Source organism: Pituophis catenifer, unplaced genomic scaffold (genome assembly GCF_029215685.1).
Source record: "Pituophis catenifer annectens isolate HBS135680 unplaced genomic scaffold, rPitCat1.0.hap2 SCAF_4, whole genome shotgun sequence".
NCBI classification, from domain to species: Eukaryota; Metazoa; Chordata; class Lepidosauria; order Squamata; family Colubridae; genus Pituophis; species Pituophis catenifer.
The window spans coordinates 56066957-56088480 of record NW_027256884.1 but is presented as its reverse complement, the minus strand read 5'-3'; the positions used below and the strand labels follow the sequence as shown (position 1 = coordinate 56088480).

Below are 21524 nucleotides of genomic sequence, written 5' to 3'. Positions count from 1 at the left end.
CGTTCCCATTGGAGGCCGCCTCTTGAGGTTCTCAGCCCAATGGGAGCTCATCACAACCGACGCCTGGGCTCTGCAAACCATCCGGCTCGGTCTCACATTGGAGTTTTAATCCCTTCCTCCAAGGAGATTCATCTCTTGCACTCTTCCCAGGGATGCCACCAGGAAGTCTCTGATGGAAGCCGAGATCCTTCATCTACTCTCCATCCAGGCAATAGAACCGGTGCCTGTCTCGCAGAAGGGTCTCGGTTTCTACTCAATCCTCTTTCTGGTCCCCAATAAATCGGGGGGTTGCAGGGGAATACTAGATCTAAAAAGACTCAACAAACACATCAAATACAAGAGATTCAAGATGCAATCCTTAACCTCTATTCTAAATTGCATCAGACAGGGGGATCTGCTTACATCCATAGATCTAAAGGATCCCCTTTGCAAGCACACAAAACTTTTGAGTCTCTATCATTTCTCTGTCCGGTCAAAAATGAACATTGGAGCTTACCTGAATGTTCGATCTATGTGCGCTGCAGGAGAGTCCAAGCAATGGGTTCAAGTTTAGCCTGGTTGGCCAGAGACTCAACCAGTCCGCCTGTTCGTTGTGTGCGCCTGAAATATGTTCTGCTTGGAGGGAGAGCAGGTGTGATTCCGCCCAGAGGCCAAGGCTCTCTGCTTCAGACATCAGGTCCTTGGACCGGGTGCCTCCCTGCCTGTTCACGTGTGCCTTGGCGGTCACATTGTCGGTTAACAGCAACACGTGATGGTTGGTTAGTGAGAGGTGGAAATGACGGAGAGCTAGGTGGGCAGCTCTGAGTTCCAACCAATTTATGTCGTGTAACAGATCCTGTGGAGACCATCTGCCCTGTGCCATCTGGGAACCCAGGTGAGCCCCCCAGCCGAATAGACTGGCATCTGAAGTTAGTGTTAGAAGTGGCGGTTCCTTGAAGAGATAGCCTTTCTCTAGGGCATCCGTTCAATTTTCAAATACGAGCTTTCACTAAGGAGTTAGACCAAAGCTGTATCTCAGAATTGGCAGTAGGAGTCAACACAGCCAGGAAATTTGACTATTGACAGAGAGTTCAGATTTGCAAAAGAAACAGATATCCACCAGTTCAGGGAGTGGAGAACTTTTGGAGGCATTCTGACTCTTGTTGTGGAGTGACTGAAGCCTGCTCGTTGGCTCGGTAGGAGGAACCATTGTAAGGTTCGGGAATGTAACCTCGCCCAAGAAATGATGGCCAGACATGAAATCATTTTCCCTAGTAACTGGGACAATACTGCGAGGGAGACAGACCTGGCTGACCTGACCCGATGTATCAAGGCCCGTATGCTGACTAGACGTTCTGGTGATAGAAAAACCTGGCAACTGACTGTGTCTATCCGGGCACCTAAATGATGGATAGAATGGGATGGAATTAACTGGCTCTTTTCTAGATTTATTGAAAACCCGTGAAGTTGCAGAGCCTGAATAGTCTCTGACAAATCCTGTCTCGCCTGCCTGATGGATGAAGATTGAATCAAAATGTCGTCTAGGTAACATTGAAGCCTGATTGGGCGAGCCTGCAGATGGGCTGCCACCACGTCCAGGAGCTTTGTGAACGTCCTGGGGGCAGAAGACAGGCCGAATGGAAGGGCCCTGTATTGGAAGTGTTGCCCTGCGTAACAGAATCTGAGATATTTCCTGTGTGAAATCCAAATTGGTATGTGCAGGTAGGCTTCCTTTAGATCTATGGATGTAAGCAGATCCCCCTGTCTGATGCAATTTAGAATAGAGGTTAAGGATTGCATCTTGAATCTCTTGTATTTGATGTGTTTGTTGAGTCTTTTTAGATCTAGTATTCCCCTGCAACCCCCCGATTTCTAGCTCCGTTTCAAAGCATCCCCTTTGCAAATAGACAAAGTTTCATCTCCCACAGTGCAAAAAGTGTTTGGGCAGCTACCACTGGCCCCACCCTTTCTGTCCCACTGTCTGCTTGCCCGCAGCCCAAGATCTCAGCACCCCTGGCCTCTACCCACCCTGCCAGGAGGGCGAAAATTTCCTGTGAGGTGCTGCGGCCGAGAAGTGTCCCAGCAGCAGCAGGACCAGCAGGCAGGGCAGGTGGGGGCCAGGGCATGCCGAGAGCTTGGCCCATTTCAACCGCGGGCAAGTAGACAGTGAGACGGAGAGGGCTGGGCCAGTGGCATCTGACCCAAGTAGTTCAGGGTCCGACTCATGGGGGGGGAGACACACATTTGACCTGGTGTTTCTCTCGGGGCAGTGGAGATATGATCTGGAATTAAGGGGTTTAGATGCTTCTCCCTTGTCGTGGTCAGATCATTTCCTGCTGAGGTTAGACTTCAGGGTGCTACTCCTCCATCGCAGGGAGGTGGAGCTGATTAAGTGGTTCTGTCCCAGGCGCCTAATGGACCCTGAAGGGTTCCAGAAGGAGCTTGGGGAGATACCTGACTCCCTTGTCCACAGTCCGGCTGAGTCCCTGGTGGCTGCCTGGAATAGGGCGGCATCTGGGGCACTGGACCGGATTGCACCTTTGCGACCTCTCCATGGCGGTGGATCCAGGAAAGTTTCCTGGTTTACCGAGGAGCTCCGGAAGATGAAGCGCCAGAAGAGATGTCTAGAGTGACGCTGAAGGACCAATAGCTCCGAATCTGACTGAACACTCTTAAGAGCCTTTATCAGGACTTATTTAGTGGCGATATGGGCAACAAAATGCTCGCATTTTTCCACACTTATTGTATCCGCTGATTCGCGCCCAGCCGCCCTATTTAGGGTGACTCGCTCCCTCCTTAATGTAGGGGGAGTGGAGGAGCCCTTGCAGGGTAGAGCTGAGGAGTTTGTGCAGTTTCTGTCGGATAAAGTCGCTCAGATTCGGATGGACCTGGACTCTGATTGGGCAATTCCGACCGAGATGACAGGTGCAGGTCTTAGTCCCATTGTGTGGGATGAGTTTGAGTCTGTGACTCCTGAGGAAGTGGACAAGGCTGTAGGAGCGATGAGTTCCTCCACTTGTTTGTTGGACCCGTGCAACTCCTGGCTGGTTTTGGCCAGCAGGAGGTGACACGAGGCTGGCTCCAGGCTTTAGTTAACACGTCCTTGAGGGAAGGGTCCTTCCCGCAACCATTAAAGGAAATGGTTTTAAGGCCCCTCCTCAAGAAGCCTTCCCTGGATCCAGCAGAATTAAAGAACTTTCGTCCAGTCTCCAACCTACCCTTTGTGGGAAAGGTTGTAGAGAAAGTGGTGGCACTTCATCTCCTGCGATCATTGGAGGAAACGGATTATCTAGACCCTTTTCAGTCTGACTTCAGGCCTGGCTACAGCACGGAAACTGCTTTGGTCATGCTGATGGATGATCTCTGGCGAGCCCAAGATGGGGGTCATTCCTCCATCTTGGTGCTACTTATTTATTTATTTATTTATTTATTTATTTATTTATTTATCTATTTATTTATTTATTTTTCATATTTGTATACCGCCCTACTCCCGAAGGACTCAGGGGGGTGAACAGCCATAATAAATACAAATACATATAGAAGTTAAAAACTATTAAGAAACAGATTAAGTAATTTAGGCTCAAAGATTAAAAACATCCAAATTTATCTAAAGAGGTTTAAAACCCAATTTAAAAGCCAGTTTAAAAGCCAATTAAAAAGGGAGAGTTAGGCCAGACCAGCTTGTTGGAATAGAAATGTTTTCAGGGCACGGCGGAATATGCGTAAGTCTTGGATGTTTCGTAACTCCGGGGGAATCCTTGATACTCTGACTTGACCTCTTGACCTCTCAGCAGCTTTCGATACCATTGACCATGGTATCCTTCTGGGACAACTAAGGGAGCTGGGAGTGGGAGGCACCGTGTTATGGTGGTTCTCCTCCTATCTCTCTGATCAGTCACAGTCGGTGTCGGTAGGAGGACAGAGGTCGACCCCTAGGCCCCTCGTTTGCGGGGTGCCTCAGGGCTCGGTCCTCTCTCCCCTCCTATTTAACATCTACATGAAGCCGCTGGGGGAGATCATCCGACGACACGGAGTGAAGTATCAGCAATACGTGGATGATACCTAGCTGTATATCTCTACCCCGCGTCAATTCAGTGATGCGGTGGATGTGATGTGCCGGTGCCTGGAGGCTGTGAGGGTCTGGATGGGAGTCAACAGGCTCAGACTTAACCCAGACAAGACCGAGTGGCTGTGGATATTGCCTCCTAAAGACTATGTCGATTGTCCATCCTTGGTTCTGGGGGGCGAGAAATTGTCCCCCTCAGAACGGGCTCGCAATTTGGGTGTCCTAGACTCACAGCTAAGATTAGAGGAACATCTGACAGCTGTGGCTAGGGGAACTTTTACACAGGTTCGCCTGATGCACCAATTGCGGCCCTACTTGGATCGGGAGGCTCTCCTCACAGTCACTCATGCCCTTGTCACCTCACGGTTAGATTATTGCAATGCGCTCTACATGGGGCTACCCTTGAAAAGTATTCAGAGACTACAGTTGGTCCAGAACACAGCCGCGCGAGCTGTCGTGGGTGCACCTAGTTACATCCACATTACACCAATTCTCCGCGAGCTGCACTGGCTCCCTATTGGTCTCCGGTCACAATTCAAGGTGTTGGTTATTACCTTTAAAGCCCTACATGGCTCAGTGCCAGGTTATCTTCGAGACCGCCTTCTGCCGCATAGCTCCCAGCGACCTGTAAGATCCCACAGTGTTGGTCTCTTTCGGGTCCCGTCAGCTAAACAATGCCGGCTGGTGGGCCCGTAGGGGAGGGCCTTCTCTGTGGCTGCCCCAGCTCTCTGGAACCAGTTACCTCTTGAGGTCCGGACCATCCCCACCTTTATTAGCCTTCCGAAAAGCGGTGAAAACAAAACAAGCATCATAGGAACATTACAGCTCCCTTTTTCCTTTCCAAACTTTACTGCCTACTCATGTTCTGATTATGAGGTTACATCAGGATTCATGAAATATATATATAAAGGTTAAATATGGCATTACTCAGGTTATGCTTTTTCAGGAATAATCCATTTTCTCACAATAACTTTGCTTAATTCATGTTTGAATTGCGAATATGTATCTGTTCAAATCCATTGGAACGTATGAAATATCCCCATTTTATTATATTTAGATAAGGCAGTTGATTGCTGCACCTGGTACCTTAAGCTTGCTTGCTGTACATGTATATGCTGATTCTGCTGAGAATAAATCCTCCAAAAAGAACCTATTAAAAGTTGATGAGGTATGAGTCTATCTTTTCTCTGAATGATTTTTTTATTCATTCATTATCTAATTTCAGTATGTAAATTCATAATTTAGATTTCTTCTTTTCTAATGAAGTTATTCTTTTTTATGAAGGTGTGTTGCAGTGTTGCAATGCTGCCTCATTGTGGTTTATGTAGAAGAATTTCCCATGTGGAGAACCCCCCAATACACACTTACCATGTTTCCTGGAAAATAAGATCCGGTCTTATTTTCTTTTGGACCCCAAAATAAGCACACAGGCTTTTTTTCATGGAGGTCTTATTTTTTTGATGTGCAGGAGGCTGCAAGCGCAGAGGCCAACAGGAGTGGCAGCGCAGCTACTGCTGGCCCCCCCTCTCTGCTTGCTTGCAACTGCAACGGGCCAAACCCTTGGCATGCCTTGGCCTCCACCTGCCCTGTCTGCTGCTGGGGCACTTCTTGGCCGCTAAGCGGCTGCCCATGCTGCTGCTGGCCTCGCGGGGGCTCTTTGTCCTCCTGGTGGGTGGAGGCTGGGGCGTACCAAGAGCTTGGTCCCGATTGAGGCTCCCTGGGTTGGAGCCACAGCCCAGTGCTTTAGAGGGTCTTGGGGGGGGGGGAAGCCCCTTTACACAACACAGCCTTTCTTTCAGGTGGGCAGGAAGCCCCCTGCAATCATGCTGCTGGCTGGTTGAGAATCAGGCAGTCCTAGGAACCACTCCCTGGCTGAACACGGAACTCCAGCTGGAAGGGGTCTCCTTTGGGCTACTGAGCGCCAGTCTGCACACCTACTCGGTGCTGCAGGCGCCGGGCTGCAGCCCAGGCTCTGGTGGGTGCTGCAGCTCTCATGCCAGCTGTGTGTGGGGTAGCTCCAGTGGGAGGTAGTGGAGGCTGCTGGGTACCAACCGGGGCTTGGTGGTAGGCTGGGCTGGGCAGGGCAGAAGGTGAGATGGCTGCAGAGCTGCCATAGGCGACCAGGGGCAGCCCCATGCTTGCCTGCGGGCCGGCACTCAGCAACCCAATCACTTGACAATGCAGGTCGGCACCTATCGGGCACCCAAACACTTTTTGTCTGCTTCTTCTCCCTCTGGGCGAAAAGTGTACTGCAGTTCAAGCGATCAAATGTCTCTCTGTGTATATGAGAGACAGAGAAAGAGAGAGAAAGAGAAATGGCGGGGGGGAACCAGGTAAGGGGACTGAACCTCCCCTTCCCAGAAGCAATGTGCAGCCTCTCACAGTAACAAGAATTGCAGGCAATTCTCGTTACTGTGAGAGGCTGCATGTTGCAAAGAACGAAGAGAGGCAGTTGGGGGGTGGAGGATGAAGCAAGGCAGGGGATGCGGAGCTGCCCCAAGCTCCCTGCACCAGCGCACCCTTCAGCCAGGCCACCCATGCCAAACCCTTACACACACACACACACACCCTTCAGGGCAGACATATCCCTTCACTAACCTGCTTTCCAGCTCCATTCTCCGCTGCCACATGCAGGGCAACTAAAGTAGTCTATGGGACTACAGTAAAAAAAATACGATAGTTCAGGCCTTCCAACTTTGCGAGATCTTTTTTTTCATGGGAAGTTGGAAGGTCTGAACTACTTTTTTAACTGTAGTCCCACAGACTACTTTTTTTGCCATGCACGGACAATGGAGAATGGAGCTGGAAAGCAGGTTAGTCAAGTGGCTGTCCTGTGGGGGTGAGGGACCTTTGTTTGTGTGTGTGTGTGTGTGAGAGAGAGAGAGAGAGAGAAAGAGAGAGAGAGAGAGCACATTGCTGCCAGCTCTGGATAACTCTCCAAGGTTGGATCGGATCGCTCTTTCCTTGGGAGCCCTGCACAGATGCACATCACAGGATTGCAAGGCTGAAGGCTTCGGCTGGAACATTTTGGGGATGTGTGTCTGAGCTGCAATCCCAAGTAAAAAACGATCAGCAGGAAAATGAGGGATGGGGATTTTCCTGCAAACCTTCTTTCTTTGGAATCTGAGCACAGACGCATATCCCAGGATTGCAAGGCTGAAGGCTGGATTGAGCATTCTCCAGCGCGCTGCTTGGAGAATCCAAAGCGTGGGTAATGTTCACGTTGAGCTTGTCAGAGACTGAGTGTATCACTTTAAATTTTCTGCCTCGGTTCCGCCCCTTCTGCTCAACTGATGTCAGTTTAGTTCACTCAGTCGAGTGGAAGAGACTGAATTTTGGCTTGCTCTGACAATCCTCATCGTTTTCACCTTTTTTTCTACCCACGCTTTGTGATCCATATCCTTTTATTTTTGTTATTATTCTCCTTCCCATTTCTGGATTCCTTGCTTATTGACTTGCATGGACTGCTAATTCTCAAGAGGGGGTGAGTTCTCCCTCAGGCTTCAGCCTGGCCTGGGACAATCCATCTGGCATTGTTTTTTTCTTCAAAATTATCAACATCGACACCTAATTGCTTCCTTAACGGCTTAATTGACTCACGCTAATTGCGCTTTGCCCTGGAGCGCGTTTTTAAACTTGGGAAGAACGCTTAGCCTGAAGCCTAGTGCCTGGCTAGCGTGTCTTGCGGCTGTCAGCAAAGCAAAAAACGCTATCCCTGGCTTCCGTGGGGAAATCGCCTGAGCGACCCCCGGATTGTGCCGTATTGCTATCTCGGGGCCGATCGACCCGCTGAGGCATCGCCCCGATCGATTCCTTGCCGCTCACCCTGCCTTCGTCTCACAAGCACTGAGGGGGATAGTTTTCCCGCCCGCCGCCATTTTGCCCATTATCCCGCTCCCGCCAGCGCTGCAGCTGCCTCCTTAAGTCGGACGGACTTTTTCACTTAGCCGTTGCTCACCTTCCCCCCTGGGATTTGCTGCCTTTGCTGCTCTTTTTGGATAGTTTGCAGCCTTCTCTTACCGTTTCAGTTTGCCCAGCCTGCGCTCCGCTTGCCTCGGCTATCCAGCGCATGCGCAGTACCTTCTCCTGTCGGCAAGCGTCTGGGCCTTCCCTGAACTATTCTAGGCCTGCCTGGCGCCATTTCCTCGGCTAGTATTAGCGCTGCCTGCTCATTTTCACTGGACACGCATGCGCACTAACCTTTACTTGCTGATATTGCTGTATCCTCCAGGAGCGTCAGTTGCTTCGTTATCTGACATCCGATCCTCATAGTGACGTTGTGCTCCAACTTACGTCTGTTTCCGCCCTATTGGACTGACTTGCGGCCTGTTGTTTTCCACTTTGTGACCTCCGGTCTCGTTTAGTGACCGACCAAAAAAAAAAAATCAACATCGTATCTATACCACTTATTTGATTCCTATTGTTCTCCCTTCTGACCTCCGTCTCGTTTAGCGACCAAAAAAAAAAACAACCCACCTCTAACTCACCTGAACTCCTGTCTCCTTCAATGGCGACCCTGGACCTTTCTTCTGATCCCGACCTCTCCGACGATCAATCAGTCGTGGATCCTCCACCTGCAAAAAAGAAAACCAAGTCACAGTCACGCTCTGCTCGGGCGGCTTCCGCACCCCCGCCCTCCTCGTTGCAACTCGTTTCCGGGGGGGTTCCCATTCATCTAAGGATGAACAACGCCGGCATCGTGCTCTTGAACGACAATTTCGTGTCGCCCAACAAAGAGCATTGGCATCTACTGCCCCGCCTTCGACCGGAGCGGATCCTTCCTCCGCCTCGACAGCAAGTCTCCCTCCTCCCGCCCCGTCCGGGAATGTTCCCATTCATTCCCACCCTGAGCCGGAGTCCAGCTCGTGTCGACCGGCTAACCGGCCCGCTCCATCAGCTACATTTACACCTACTGCAGCTGGTTTACGACAAGCAAATACTTCTCAGCCTGACCCTCCTTTGGATGTCCAGTCCATCGTGGCAGCCACTATATCTAATCTGATGGCATCAGGCGCATGGACTCCTGCTGTTACCCAGGCTTCTCAGACATCTCAGAACCAGCCCCAACCTTTGAATGCTGCGTCTTCTAGACGTTACCATGACTATGAATGCTTCCAGGACTCATTCCACAGTGAGGACTCCAACTGGGAGGAGGAGGAATATATTGACTTTGAATTTTCGGAAGATGAGGGCCTCCCACCGGATAGACCCCCACTGACCAGACTCTTCCGCCCAGCCTTGTTTAAGTCTCTCCTTCACAAGGCCAAGGTCTCTACTAATTTGGCGGATTCCTCCGACCAACCATCCGGGTCATCATCTGCCTCTCCTTCTAATGGGCTCTTCAATCTGCAGACCGCGGCTCTATTCCTTGTCCTCAGCTGTTTACGGAGGTCATCCAACGCCCATGGAGCCTTCCGGCCTCTTCTCCAGCTCCGAACGGCCTAGACAAAAAATTATACTGTTCAGCGCCTAATCTGCAGGAGATGCTACAACTGCCTTCCGTGGATGCACCCATAGCCCAACTTACGGCGTCCTCAGTTCTGACCAGCGATGCTGCGGACGGCTTACGTACTGAGGACAAACGGGCGGAAGCTCTCCTCCGCAAAAATCATCAAGCGGCCGCCTGGGCTATCAGGGCTGCTACGTCCTCGTCCTTTTTCAATCGCGCCTCCCTCATCTGGCTCCGCCAGTTGCAGGAGCGCCTACCCCAGGACGACAAGCGCTTACACCAGGATATTAATAAACTGGTTGCGGCAGCTGAATATTCGGCAGACGCGTCCCTGGACACAGCCAAGTTCGCCTCACGATCCCTCGCAGCCACGGTCGCTTCCCGCCGCCTCCTGTGGCTCCGACAATGGAGAGCTGACAATAAGTCAAAATGGCAGCTGGCTTCAGTCCCATTCAGAGGGGCGAGTCTCTTTGGCGAGGCGCTTGACCCCATACTCGTTGAAGATAAGGACAAGCAGAAAGTGATGCCGACTTCCTTCAGACGCGGGGATCACCGTTACTCTTCATACCCTCAACGGCCGCCCTTTGGGGCAGATTCCGGACCCAGCGGGTCCTACCAATACCGCCCACCTTCACAGGGCCCCTACAGACCCCCCGACCGTGCCAACTTTCGTGACAGGGGTCGTCGCCAGCCCTCCTTCAAGAGGCCTTACCGGGGCTCCAACTCCCGTCCCTACAGGAGGGGAAAATGACTCCCTCTCCTTGACTCCCATTGGCGGCCGTCTACATCTTTTCCGGTCCCAATGGGAGCAGACTACAACGGACGCCTGGGTCCTCCAAACCATCCGCCTCGGCCTCACCTTAGAATTCAGTTCCCTCCCTCCTCCCAGATTCATCACCTGCCCAGTTCCAACAAATCCAATAAAACGGGACTTGATGGAGACGGAGATCCAACACCTCCTCAACATTCGGGCTATGGAGGCGGTCCCCCCGAGTCATCAAGGGACCGGCTTCTACTCCGTCTTTTTCCTGGTGGCCAAAAATTCCGGAGGATGGAGGGGAATTCTGGATTTAAAGGCGCTCAACAAATTCATAAAGTACCATCAATTCAAAATGCAGACGCTGCGGTCGATAATGGACTGTATTCGTCCGGGAGACCTGATGACTTCCATCAACTTGAAAGAAGCCTACCTGCATATTCCCTTTTTTTTTTTTTTAAATTTGATTTTATTATAACATATAGTGATACAATCGGTACATTTTCGGTTCATTGGTGCAGTTATATACATATATACATCTACATACATTATTGCTTGTCTTTTGTTGATATTGTTTCTTGAAGCTAGATTTAATTTCGAACACTTAAAAATAATAGTGCTCAGCTCCCTAAGACTAAATCTAATACTATTCATATAGATTTTGTTAACTACCTGCATATTCCCATCCGTGCAGCACATCGTCGGTTTCTCAGGTTTACCTTCAATGGTCTGCATTACCAATACCGGGCAATGCCATTTGGCCTGTTGTCGGCCCCACGGGTATTTACGAAGGTGTTGGCAGCCGTAGCCGCCTCTCTCCGCCTGATCCCCATTCGGCTTTATTGTTACCTCGACGACATCCTCATCCTGTCGTCGTCGCCCGAACTTGCCATGGGGGATCTCGAATTGGTGACATCTTCCCTTTGTTCACACGACTTCACCCTGAACATCAAAAAAAGTCATCTTCATCCCACCACCAGGATTCTCCACCTGGGGGCGATCCTGGACTCCCAACTGAACATGGTTTTCCTGTCGGAGGATCGTCGCCTCAGCATTCGCTCCTTGGTCCTCCAAATTTTGTCACTTCCCCGGGTGCCGTTACTGCTTCTTTCGACCCTTCTCGGCAAAATGACATCCTGCCTCTTCATTGTACCTTGGGCCAGATTCCACTCCAGGCCTCTGCAATGGTACCTACTACCTTTTCAGAAGGCACACCGAAGCAAATCCAAATCTCGAGTCCGGCTACCTCGGGCAGTCCACGATTCCCTACGTTGGTGGATCTCGCCATCCGTGCTCTCCGGGTGTTTGTTCCAAAAACCCCCACGGGTGACAGTGACCACGGACGCGAGCTTGCTGGGCTGGGGTGCCCACTTTCAAAACCAGGTCACACAGGGTCGCTGGTCTGCCGCAGAAGCAGCCAACGACATCAACTGGCTGGAGCTTCGTGCAATCAGACTCGCGCTGTCTCACTTCCAGCCTCTCTTGGAAGACCAACAGGTCCGCGTCCTCACGGACAACGTGACGGCAAAAGCGCATGTAAATCGCGAAGGAGGAACACGCTCGGCTCTCCTGATGGCGGAAGCGACGATGCTCCTGACTTGGGCGGAACTTCACACTCGGTCGTTGACGGCGGATCACATAGCCGGGACCGACAACCGCCAAGCGGATTGGCTCAGCCGTCAGCAGATCGATCAGGCAGAGTGGCAACTCCATCCATCCCTCTTCCAAGAGCTGTCCGTCAGGTTCGGCCGTCCCATAATCGACCTGTTCGCCCACCTGACCAATGCGCAACTTCCGAGATTCCTTTCCCGGTTCCACTGCCCCACAGCAGAGGGCACCAACGCTCTTCTCTGCCCCTAGCCATGGGGCCTTCTATATGCCTTTCCCCCCCTCCCGCTTCTGCCGAGGGTGATCCGGAAGATCCTGCTGGAACAAGCGGACGTCCTGCTCGTCGCTCCCCATTGGCCGCGCAGGTCCTGGTTCGCCGACCTGATGGACCTATCGGTGGCTCCTCCGTGGCAAATCCCGGACCACAGGATCTCTCTCAGCCAGGGGGTCATACTGCATCCAGAGCCTCAATGGTTGCAGTTGACCGTCTGGCACTTGAGAGGATCCTCCTGACCAAAGACAACTTGTCCAGGGATGTTGTGTCCATTATCCAGGCCTCCAGGAGACCTTCCACCACCAGAATTTACAATGCCACTTGGCGCTCTTTCGCGTCCTGGTGTGCCGCCAGACACTCTGATCCCACTTCTGCTTCGGTCTCCGACGTGTTGGAGTTTCTGCATGCCAGTTTCAACAAGGGCCTCGCGGCGAACACGCTCCGCAGGCATGTGGCTGCCCTGAACACCGTCCTTTCCACCGATTCGGATGTTCCTCTGTCTCACAATCGACGAATTAGATCCTTTCTGAGGGGCGCCTCTAATCTCCGCCCTCCATGTGTCCATCGATATCCATCCTGGGACCTCCCACTGGTCCTTCAGGCCCTCATGGCCCCTCCTTTCAAGCCATTGGGATCTATTGGTTTGCGTTTTCTGACGCTCAAAGTCGTGTTCCTGATTGCGGTGACATCGGCTAGACGGATATCTGAGTTGGCTTCCCTGTCAGTTCGAAAGGACTTGTGTATTTTCCATTCTAATCGAGTCGTTCTCAGGTTGGATCCCTCCTTTATCCCGAAAGTCAACTCGATTTTCCACCGCACTCAGGAGCTGATCCTTCCCGATTTTTGCCCGGATCCCAGACACCCGTTAGAGGACCAGTGGCACACCCTTGATGTTCGGAGGGCTCTACATCGGTACATCAAGAGGACCTCGGCATTCCGTCGCTCTGAAGCCCTTTTTGTTTCATTCGTTCCAGCTTCTTTGGGCCAAAAGGTTTCGTCTACCACGATTGGACGTTGGCTAAAAGCATGTATCTGCAAGGCTTACTCCTCGTCAGGCAAGCCCCCTCCAGGCAAAGTCCTTCCTCATTCCACCAGGAGTGCCTCCACTTCAGCTGCGTGGGCAACTCAAGCCTCGGTTTCGGAAATTTGCAGAGCAGCCACCTGGACCACCTTGAACCCGTTCATTAGGCACTATAAGATCGATTCTTTTGCGGCTGCTGATGCGGCCTTTGGCCGACGTGTTCTACAATCGGTCGCTGCTCCAGTACTTGCCCCGGACCTGTCTGATAGCCCCCCCAAGAAACTTGCTTGGGTATATCCCACGCTTTGGATTCTCCAAGTAGCGCGCTGGAGAACGAACGTTGCTTACCTGAACGTTCCTTCTCGGCGCGCTGATGGAGAATCCAACCCTCCCTACCTTAAGGCTTCAGGTCCGGTGCCTTGATTGTGGACTACCGTCGTCTTCTCACCTGTTCTTCGTGAACTAAACTGACATCAGTCGAACAGAAGGGGCGGAACCGAGGCAGAAAATTTAAAGTGATACACTCAGTCTCTGACAAGCTCAACGTGAACATTACCCACGCTTTGGATTCTCCATCAGCGCGCCGAGAAGGAACGTTCAGGTAAGCAACGTTTGTTTTGGGGATGTACAGTTGCAAGAAAAAGTATGTGAACCCCTTGGGATTACGTGGAGTTTTGCATGAATTGGTCATAAAATGTGCTCTGAACTTCATCTAAGTCACAACAATAGAAAAACACAGTCTGCTTAAAATAATACTACACAAACATTAGATGTTGCCATGGTTTAATTGAACATAACATGTAAACATTCACAGTGCAGGTAGGAAAAAGTATGTGAGCCCCTAGCCTAATGACTTCTCCAAGAGCTAATTGGAGCCAGAAGTGAGCCAACCTTGACTCCAATCAGTGTGATGATATTGGATGTGTTGCTGACAGCTGTCCTGCCCTATAAAAACACACACCTGTTTTGGGTTTACTGGTTTCAAGAAGCACTGTCTGATGTGAACCATGCCTCGCAGAAAAGAGCTCTCAGAAGACCTACAATCAAGAATTGTTGACTTGCATGAAGCTGGAAAGGGTTACAAAAGTATCTCCAAAAGCCTTGATGTTCATGTGTCCACGGTAAGACAGACTGTCTACAAATGGAGAAAGTTTAGCACTGTTGCTACTCTCCCTAGGTGTGGTCGTCCTGTAAAAATGACTGCAAGAGCACAACGCAAAATGCTTCATGAGGTAAAGAAGAATCCTAGAGTGTCAGCTAAAGACTTACAGAAATCTCTGGCACATGCTAACATTTTTGTTAACACATCTACAATAAGGAAAACATTAAACAAGAATGGAGTACATGGGAGGACACCACGGAGGAAGCCATTGCTGTCCAAAAAAAATATTGCAGCACGTTTGACGTTTGCAAAAGAGCATCTGGATGTTCCACAGCACTACTGGCAAAATATACTGTGGACAGATGAAACCAAAATTGAGTTGTTTGGGAAGAACACACAACACTATGTGTGGAGAAAAAAAGGCACAGCACACCAACATCTAAACCTCATCCCCACTGTAAAACATGGCGGAGGGAGCATCGTGGTTTGGGGCTGCTTTGCTGCCTCAGGGCCTGGACGGATTGTTGTCATTGATGGGAAAATGAATTCCAGAGTTTATCAAGACATTTTGCAGGCAAACGTACGACCATCTGTCCGCCAACTAAAGCTCCGCAGAGGATGGGTGATGCAACAGGACAATGACCCAAAGCATACAAGTAATTCAACAAAAAAATGGCTTCAACAGCACAGAATATGCCTTCTGGAGTGGCCCAGTCAGAGTCCTGACCTCAACCCGATTGAAATGCTGTGGCATGACCTTAAGAGAGCGATTCACACCAGACATCCCAAGAATATTGCTACACTGAAACAGTTTTGTGAAGAGGGATGGTCCAAAATTACTCCAGATCGTTGTGCAGGTCTAATCTGCAACTACAGGAAACGTTTGGTTGAGGTTATTGCTGCCAAAGGAGGGTCAACCAGTTATTAAGTCCAAAGGTTCACATACTTTTTCCTCCTGCACTGTGAATGTTTACATGTTATGTTCCATTAAACCATGGCAACATCTAATGTTTGTGTAGTACTATTTTAAGCAGACTGTGTTTTTCTATTGTTGTGACTTAGATGAAGTTCAGAACACATTTTATGACCAATTCATGCAAAACTCCATGTAATCCCAAGGGGTTCACATACGTTTTCTGTGCGTCTTGCTCCATTGAGAAGGATGCAGGCAGGGGGCTTGGCAGCTAGGGAAGACGGGGTTCTGGGGTGCAAAGGTGGAAGGAGCAATCTCCCCCCCTCCTCTGTCCCGCTGCAGGGCCACCATGAAGCTCATGCAGGGAAGTGCGACCACTGGCAAAGGGGGCCCTGGTAGGCCAGCGGTTGGGGAGGTGCTCCAGAGATCTGGGCCGAGTTACCCAGACCTCCCTGGCACAGCTGATCCACGGGCCGCAATTAAGGGGCTGAGCCTCCATGAGGTGACCGGGGAAGAGAAGGTCTGCCTCCTGTGCTGGCAACGCCCACCCCCTTCTCTAGGGCTTATTTTTGGGGTAGGCCTTATGCCCACCCCAAAAAAATCAGGCTACACCTTACTTTTGAGGTAGGCCGTATTTTCAGGGAAACATGGCATTAGAACATAAGTAGTAACTATTTACTGCTATTTACAGCTTTCACTCTATACCAGTCCATCACCAAAATCAAAGTATGTGGAAGTTCCAGAATCACAACTGGAAGAAACTATTTCTCATCTGCGGCATTCTTTGGCGCCATATGCAGCTTGGATTCAGGTATAGCATTTAATTTTGTTACCATCCCAAGAACTGAATAATTTGTATAAACATGTAGCTTTTATTGCAGAAATTATTTGAGTAGAATCTGTTTCTCTTGCAATCTAAACTGTAAACACAATAATTTCAGTACTTATATACTTATATACCCATACTTAAATTGCTTTGGAACAAATGTTGCAATATTTTAACATACTAATAGTTGTTTCAACTTTGCCTTCTTTAGGACTGTACTGGGAAAGCTATGCCTAAGGTAGAAAAGGCCTGTGAATATGTTAAAGGTGAGAGCATGTTTCCAGAAATTAAACTATACACATTTTGGAAATATTATAATATACTCTTATGTGCTTGTATTACTGTACATATTTTTAAAGTACAGTAACTTCATTATTCAATCTGCTTACATTCCTGCTGCCTATGATTGTTTTATGAATAAGGTCATATACCACCCTTTTCCTCCTCGATGCTCCGCCACTCCACTATATGGGTTTCCTTCACTGTCATTAGATCGACTGGGTGCCAATCAAATTTTCCTCCACAGCTTTGTCCTGCCTCCTCCAACTACGCATGTCCAGTCTTTTCACTCAGTCGCTGGTGATCAGACTGGAGTGCCTTTTTCTCTATTGTTTTAGCAACTAATTTAGATCTAATTTGAAGAGGGCTACTAATTGGAAGAGTGTTTTTTCGCTGCGCGGACAGGCGTTCCCGGCTGGGGCGCCTACCGCTGCTCTTAATTGCGATCAATTTAAAAGCTTTAGGGAAGTTCGAACTTTTCCCTCAGCTGATTTTCGCCGCGAGCGTGGAGCTGGTTAACCGGCGCGCCGGCAAAACCGCCCTCGCTATTATAGCCCTCATTTTAGCGGTGGTTTTACAGTCCCTGCCTTGCCGGCAAACTTGAATCAGCAGGAGGTCGCTTCCGGAAGAGGCAAATTGTCAAACTGGTGGTTTAAGCCGCCAAAAGACGAGCGGTTTATTGACAGTATTCTGGAAGGATCAAACGGCACTAATTGGAGGCAGTTTTTCATAGCACCACCATTTTTAACCGCCTTTACTGCGCCCAACCGTCATCTTGTCAGAGCGGTTAGAGGGCTATCTGCCTAACCGAGCCTGGTGGAAGCAGTGTGAGGACTGTGCTAACGTTTGGTCTGGGTCCTAACTCCTGACTGTTTTGAGTATCATCAACAACTGGCTTATTACAGGAAAGTATATATTATTTAAATTGTTTATTTCAATTTGGGGGCGTTGGGAGACTGATTATGGCAGAGGAGGCAATTTCTTCCGAGTTGGATCAGAGCCCATCTCCTCTTAGAGCTCCTTCCCCCAAGCCACTGAGACAAAAAAAGGTTAAAACCAAAGCTTCAGGGCATGCTCACCATCATGAATCCTTTCAATCTGATGGGACTTTGAGAATGACTAGACAAGTCCAGTGCAGACATAATGCTTTGGAAAGACAATTCGATAAAGCCAAGCGCTCGGCGCAGGCAACTATTCAAAGTGGGGAAAATGACATAATTATACTTCATCCCCAGTTAGACCAGGTTCAACAGAGCATGGCTCAGGATTCGGTCTCTAACCTAAAAAATCTTTCAGACCCAGATGCGACTGTTCAGAATATGGTCCAGAATCCAGAAGGATTTATATTACAAGAGGCGGTTCCACCAGGGCCCTTCCTTAAAAATTTGACCCGGTCAGTCCCAGAGGCCACTTTCACGCCAACAGCGGCCGGACTTAGACTTGGGGAGGATACCTTGGCTGACCAGGCCATAGATGTCCAGGCCTTTTTGGCCCAAACTTTTACCCGAATTTTCCAGGCAGGCTTACAACACTCAGGTTTACCTGTAGCGCCTAAGGACCCGGTGGCTGTCCACACTGGCCATTATCACGCACCTAGAGCTGAGTAGTCACATTCTGTGCAAGGTGGTAGAACAGCAGATCTGTTAGAACCAGAGGATAATCTGGAGGATTTTGAACTATCTGATGATGACGGGGACATGGCTGACAAGCCGGCATTCCAAGGTCTATTTAAACCCGCTCTATTTAAGTCACTCCTTCGCAAAGCGAAGGTAGCTACAAATATGGATATTGATACTAACCAATCTACTCCTTCAAATAATCTGGTTGATTCGATGAATAATCTTTTCCCAGTACCTACTTCTGATTGTGATATTATTCCATATCCTGATCTATTTGCCCAAGTTGTCCAGAAACCTTGGGAATGACCTGGTTCAATTTCAGCTCCCAATAACTTTGATAAAAAGCTTTATTGTGTATCTCCAAAATTAGATACGCTTTTACAAGTACCATCAGTAGATGAGCCAGTAGCCAGTCTTTCTTCGTCATCTGTGTTAGTTGGAGATGCAGGAGATGGTTTGAAACAGGAAGATAGAAGAGCAGAGCTAACTTTCAAAAAAACCCATCAAGCAGCAGCCTGGGCTATCAGGGCAGCTACATCCGCTTCTTTTTTCAATAGAGCTTCACTAGTACGGCTCAGACAACTGAAGGACAGAGTTCCGCCTCAAGATAATCGTCTCCAACATGATATGGCCAAATTGATCGCGGCAGTGGAATATGCCGCAGATGCTTCTTTAGACGCTGCAAAATTTGCTTCTAGAGCTCTTGCGTCTACTGTTACTTCTAGACGTCTCTTATGGTTACGCCAATGGCGCGCAGATATGAAATCAAAATGGCGCTTGACATCAGCACCATATCAAGGTCATTCGTTGTTTGGAAAATCTTTGGATGCCATTCTAGTGGAAGGACGGGATAAAAAGAAAGTATTACCTTTATCTTACAGACGCCCTGATCGTCGGTTTTCTCCGTTTCCCCGTCAGCCATTTCGTCCTGAGCAGGGATTCGGAGGGGTCCTATTTTTCACGTCCATCTTCCCAACAGACAGATCTTCCTTTCGGGATAGGGGAAGACGCCAGGCCGGGTTCAAACGTCCATTTAGAGGAACGAGTTATCGTTCCTTCCGTCGCAGAAAATGACTCCTTGATGAATATTCCCATTGGCGGCAAAATCCAATTGTTCTATCACCAATGGGAAATGTCAACAACGGACAATTGGATAATACAAACTGTGACGGACGGACTTCAGCTGGAGTTCATTTCATCTCCCCCTTCCTGTTATATTTAATGTCCCCTACCATCGATTCAGTCCAAACAACATCTCATGGAACTGGAGATACAGCATTTACTGGAAATAGAAGCCATCGAAAAGGTTCCTCAACTTCAGGAGACAAAGGGCTTTTATTCGATCTTATTTCTTGTGCCCAAAAGCTTGGGTGGATGGCGGGGTATTCTAAATCTGAAACATTTGAACCTCCACGTGAGGTACCGCCGCTTCAAAATGCATTCCTTGAGGACATTACTCGGATGTGTTCGATCAAACGATCTCATGCAATCCATCGATCTGAAGGAGGCATGCCTTCATGTTCCCATCCAACCTGCACACCGCAAATTTCTCAGATTTGCTTACGGAACCCAACATTTTCAATACCGGGCTATGCCCTTTGGGCTATCATCAGCCCCTCGGACGTTCACGAAACTGATGGCAGCAGTGGCGGCCACTCTCAGAGAGCAGTCGGTAAGAATTGTATGCTATTTGGACGACATACTGATACTGTCATTGACAGTACAAAAGGCTCAATTGGACAGAGAAAGGGTGATCAAATCGCTACAAGAACATGGTCTCACGATAAATTGGGACAAGAGTCATTTAGTACCCACGACAAGGATATTGCACTTGGGAGCAATTATAGACTCAAAACAAGGTCTGGTGTATCTTTCGAACGACAGACAAAACAGCATAAGGAACTTGATTTCACAGGTACTATCTCACAGAACAGTTTCCCTGTTAGTGCTGTCCCAACTTTTGGGAAAACTGATCTCGTCTATCAACATTGTACCGTGGGCCAGACGCCATTCTCGTCAGCTGCAATGGCTTCTATTGCCATTTCAGAAACAAAGGAGTAGCCAACTCCTTAACAAAGATCAAGGTTCCCCCGTCCGTGAGACTTTCGCTGAAATGGTGGTTATCCCCGGCCTTATACAAGGGGACTCTGTTTCTAGAACCAGCCAGAGTCATTCTGACAACAGATGCAAGTCTGCTAGGATGGGTGGCTCATCTGGACTCTCAATTAGCTCAAGGGACTTGGTCATTGACTGAGAAACAACAGAGCATAAACTGGTTAGAACTGAGGGCGGTCAGACTAGCACTTCAACACTTCCACAGGAAGGTAGCGCAGAAACATGTTTTAATCCTCATGGACAACATGGCCACGAAGGCCCACCTAAACAGGCAGGGAGGAATAAGGTCCAAGTCTCTCATGATCGAGACAGAGAGATTGATGGCATGGGCAGAAAGGAACGTACTATCGATAAGAGCGGAACACATTTCAGGTTCACTAAATCAACAAGCAGATTGGCTGAGCAGAGGAATAATAGATCAGGCAGAATGGAGGTTGCATCCACGACTTTTCAATCTGATTGTGACCAAGTATGGAACCCCGATAGTGGACTTGTTTGCAACAGAGAAGAACAAACAACTCCCAAGGTTCTTCTCAAGATTCCCGTCTCCGGGTGCAGAAGATCAAGATGCGCTGAGGGCCCCTTGGCCGAAGGGACTTCTTTACGCATTTCCACCTATTCCTATCATTCCACATGTAATCAGAAAAATGATGGGCGAAAAGGCGGACCTCATTTTGATAGCTCCGTACTGGCCACGTCGGGAGTGGTTTGCAGACCTCAAGGATCGATCGATAGACAAACCATAGAAGTTGCCACTGGACAGTACTTCTCTAAGTCAAGGAGCAGTCTTTCATCCAAACCCGGAATGGCTGCAATTGACCGTCTGGCGCGTGAACGGATTCGTCTCATGAAGGACCATTTACCGAATGATGTTATTGCCACTGTTCAAGCAGCCAGACGGCCAGCCACAATTCGTATTTACAACGCGACTTGGAGAAAGTTTGCTCTTTGGTGTTTAGAACACCATACAGATCCCACGTCTACGTCCATTCAAGACATTCTTAGATTCCTTCAGTTAGGTTTAGATAAAGGTCTGGCTCCAGCAACTCTGAGACGTCAGGTGGCAGCGTTAGCCACGGTGCTATCTACGGATAAGAGTCACCCTCTAACGCATGATGAAAGAATCAAATCATTCTTGCATGGTGCAGTAAATTTAAGACCACCTGTGGTACATAGATTTCCGAATTGGGACCTTAACTTGGTTTTACAGTCTTTAACATCTGCACCTTACGAGCCCATCAAGGAATCCTCTATACATCATCTGACAGTCAAATTAGCGTTTTTGTTGGCTATAACATCAGCTAGGAGAGTGTCGGAATTGGCAGCATTGTCAATTCGAAAAGATTTGTGCATGTTCTTCCCGGATAGAGTTGTCATGAAACTGGATCCGACGTTCATTCCTAAAATCAATTCAATTTTTCATCGTGCTCAGGAGATTATATTACCAAACTTCTGTCCAGTTCCGAAACATCCGATGGAGAAGAGGTGGCACACGTTAGATGTACGTCGAGCACTG

General features: G+C 49.1%; 1 protein-coding gene across 3 annotated transcripts in view; it reads left to right on the top strand.

Annotated features, from left to right (window-relative positions):
- APOO (apolipoprotein O) overlaps positions 1–21524 on the top strand; it is a 75435-nt gene that overhangs the window by 31882 nt on the left and 22029 nt on the right. For 2 of the 3 annotated variants that reach the window (XM_070943295.1, XM_070943294.1), the window contains exons 2-4: positions 5103–5213; positions 15861–15980; positions 16207–16261. In XM_070943295.1, the coding sequence (XP_070799396.1) occupies positions 5103–5213; positions 15861–15980; positions 16207–16261 (286 nt within the window). The remainder of the gene's footprint in view (positions 1–5102; positions 5214–15860; positions 15981–16206; positions 16262–21524) is intronic. The other variant, XM_070943296.1, reaches the window with a different exon arrangement.